This window comes from Homarus americanus, unplaced genomic scaffold (genome assembly GCF_018991925.1).
Source record: "Homarus americanus isolate GMGI-L3 unplaced genomic scaffold, GMGI_Hamer_2.0 scaffold20242, whole genome shotgun sequence".
Lineage (NCBI taxonomy): Eukaryota > Metazoa > Arthropoda > Malacostraca > Decapoda > Nephropidae > Homarus > Homarus americanus.
The window spans coordinates 52501-55000 of NW_024715626.1; the positions used below are offsets into that span (position 1 = coordinate 52501).

At 47.6% G+C, this 2500-nt stretch overlaps 1 protein-coding gene across 1 annotated transcript in view; it reads left to right on the top strand.

Annotated features, from left to right (window-relative positions):
- LOC121857916 (protein O-mannosyl-transferase TMTC1-like) overlaps window positions 1-2500 on the top strand; it is a 24851-nt gene that overhangs the window by 19160 nt on the left and 3191 nt on the right. The window contains exons 3-4 of the mRNA XM_042354160.1: window positions 67-211; window positions 1533-1793. Of these exons, the coding sequence (XP_042210094.1) occupies window positions 67-211; window positions 1533-1793 (406 nt within the window). The remainder of the gene's footprint in view (window positions 1-66; window positions 212-1532; window positions 1794-2500) is intronic.

Below are 2500 nucleotides of genomic sequence, written 5' to 3' on the forward strand. Positions count from 1 at the left end.
TTTACTTATTTATTTTTCTGCCTGCCACTCTCTCTCTCTCTCTCTCTCTCTCTCTCTCTCCTACAGAGCCCTGGCTGTGTCGTGGGAGGCGGAGATCACAGAGAGCCTGGGGAAGCTGTACCTTAACACAGGCCGCCTGGAGGACGCCGAGACCACCTTCAGCGCCGTCCTCAGGCAACACCCAGACACCCTCTCCTCCAGGATATATCTGGTGAGTCATCTCTCTCTCTCTCTCGCCCCAGGAAGGTCCACAATGGGAGTCTGTTGATCCAGGACTTTGTTGACACTTCTCCGCAAATGAAAACACATGACGCCAGGCATTGATCTGTTTGTGCTGGCCTCCACGTGTGTGTGTGGCAGACCTGGAGGCCGGTGCTGGCCTCCGTGTGTGTGTAAACAGCAGACCTGGGCAGAGAAGTGGTTGTGAGCTCTGGAGACCACTGTAAAGGTGTGAAGGCCAAGGGGAGGTAAGGAAGTCAAGAGGGAATTCTAGAAGCCATTGGCGAGGTCTGAAGGTCACGGTGGAGGACAGAGGGATATTTGGAGACCAGGAGGAGGTTGAGGAGGAGGCTTGAAAGTCATGGGAAATGTTTGGAGGTCGAGGGGAAGACCTAAAGACCAAAACGAGGAGGTTTAGAGGGCAAAGGGGAGGTAACTACCATGGCGGAGGGCTCTGGAGGTCTGGGGGAGGTCTGACGTTCATGAGGGAAGGGAGAGAGAGAATGGGAAATAGGAAGAAGAGGAAGAAAATTAAAAGAGAAGGGAAGCTCCGACCGGGGGAGGGGAAAGAAGAGGGAAAGGGAAATGGCGAGAAAGGGAAAGAGGGAGAGAAAAAAGTGGCACGCGGGGAAGCACTTTCCTTGGAACGGGAAGAGAGGGGGAGGATAGAGAGGGGGAGGATGGGGAGGGGGGATAGAGAGGGGTAGGATGGAGAGGGAACAAGGTGGGGATGAGGAGGTAGGGATGTTGAAATGTTAGAGAGAGAGAGAGAGAAAATTAGTAATTAAGGAGAGAAAAGCAAGACCCATTCTCGTCCCTAAGTCACCTTGGCATAAGTCACTTTTTCCCCTCTCCTCTATTACCTCTTCTGGTCTGTACCGAGTAAAGATAGCCAGCACAAGCAGTTAACATCGTCTGGCGTTTATGTCTATCTGCAAAAAAAACAACAACAGGGTTAAGGAATTTACGCCAGACTTATGTTCGCTTGACTTTAGGATGTGAGAATCCCCCTCCATACACCTCTCCCTCCCCCTACCCCCCCTACCCCCCCTCTCTCCCCCTCTCTCCACTAACTCCCGGACCATATATCTACCTCACATCTCCCCAAGTCCTCCCCTCCCCACGATTCTCCCCCTACTCCTAACTAGCTTACTGGCCTCGTCACCCCTTCTTCACGCCTCCATCCTCCCCAAATCCTCTCCCCTCAAAATTATAGCTCCCCGATCATCTGTCTTCCCTTCCTGGATCTCCCCTTCCTCTAATAAATCACTAAATATCTCTCTCCCTCTCCTCCCTGCCCCTACCTCACACAGGCACGGGTGAAGCTACAGCAGAGGAGCTACCTAGAGAGTGAAGACCTCCTGCGGCAGGTGTTGGATCAGTCCCCAGGGCATCAGGAGGCGCTCTTCCAACTCTCACTCCTCTACACCCACACTAACCGCACCCAGGACGCCCTCACCCTCGCCTATAGAGCCGCGCATAATTGTACGAGGCCGCCCAGACTCTGTGCCCACCTGCACGCCCATCACGGTGACCTGCTGAACGATAGACACAGTGTAGATGAGGCCGCCCAGGTGAGTGTGACTGACGGCATCTCCTTGTATCGTGCCGTGTTGGTTAGGCTAGGTTAGAGTGTTTTTTTAAGGGGATTAGCCCACCTGGGCACAGGTCAATGACCCACATCGGGGCCTGGGGGGCGAAAATTTAATAATAATAATAGTAATTCATAGTAAATAAAATTTATAATTAAAAGTAAAATAAAATAATAACAATAATAACAACACTGTAATAATGATAATAAAGAAAAAATAATAATAATCAATAGTTAGAAACGCTGTATGTACAGTATGTTGTCTTGTCAATAGTAAGAGAAACAATTGAGATCCTGCAATTGTGAGTAAATGAGGCAGAAAGACATATCAGCAACCTGGGACTTGGTCACAATATTCGTGAAGCCATATGGCAGCAGGGTCTACCATTAGACAACACATTATGCTTCCAATATCTTCCCAGGAGGTAGTACCTCCCTGTTTGGTAGGTAGCTGCCTACTACCTACTACTTGTTAGGTTAGGTTAGAAGTTAGTGACGTCAGACATCTGGTTCAGTAAAAGGTCGAAATATTCTGCTGGTAGAAGTATTTCATGTCGAGAGATTATTTTATTATCATATTAAATGAGAATAAGATTATTATTATTAATATTATAATTATTATTATTATTATTATTATTATTATTATTATTATTATTATTATTATTATTATTATTATTATTATTAGTAGTA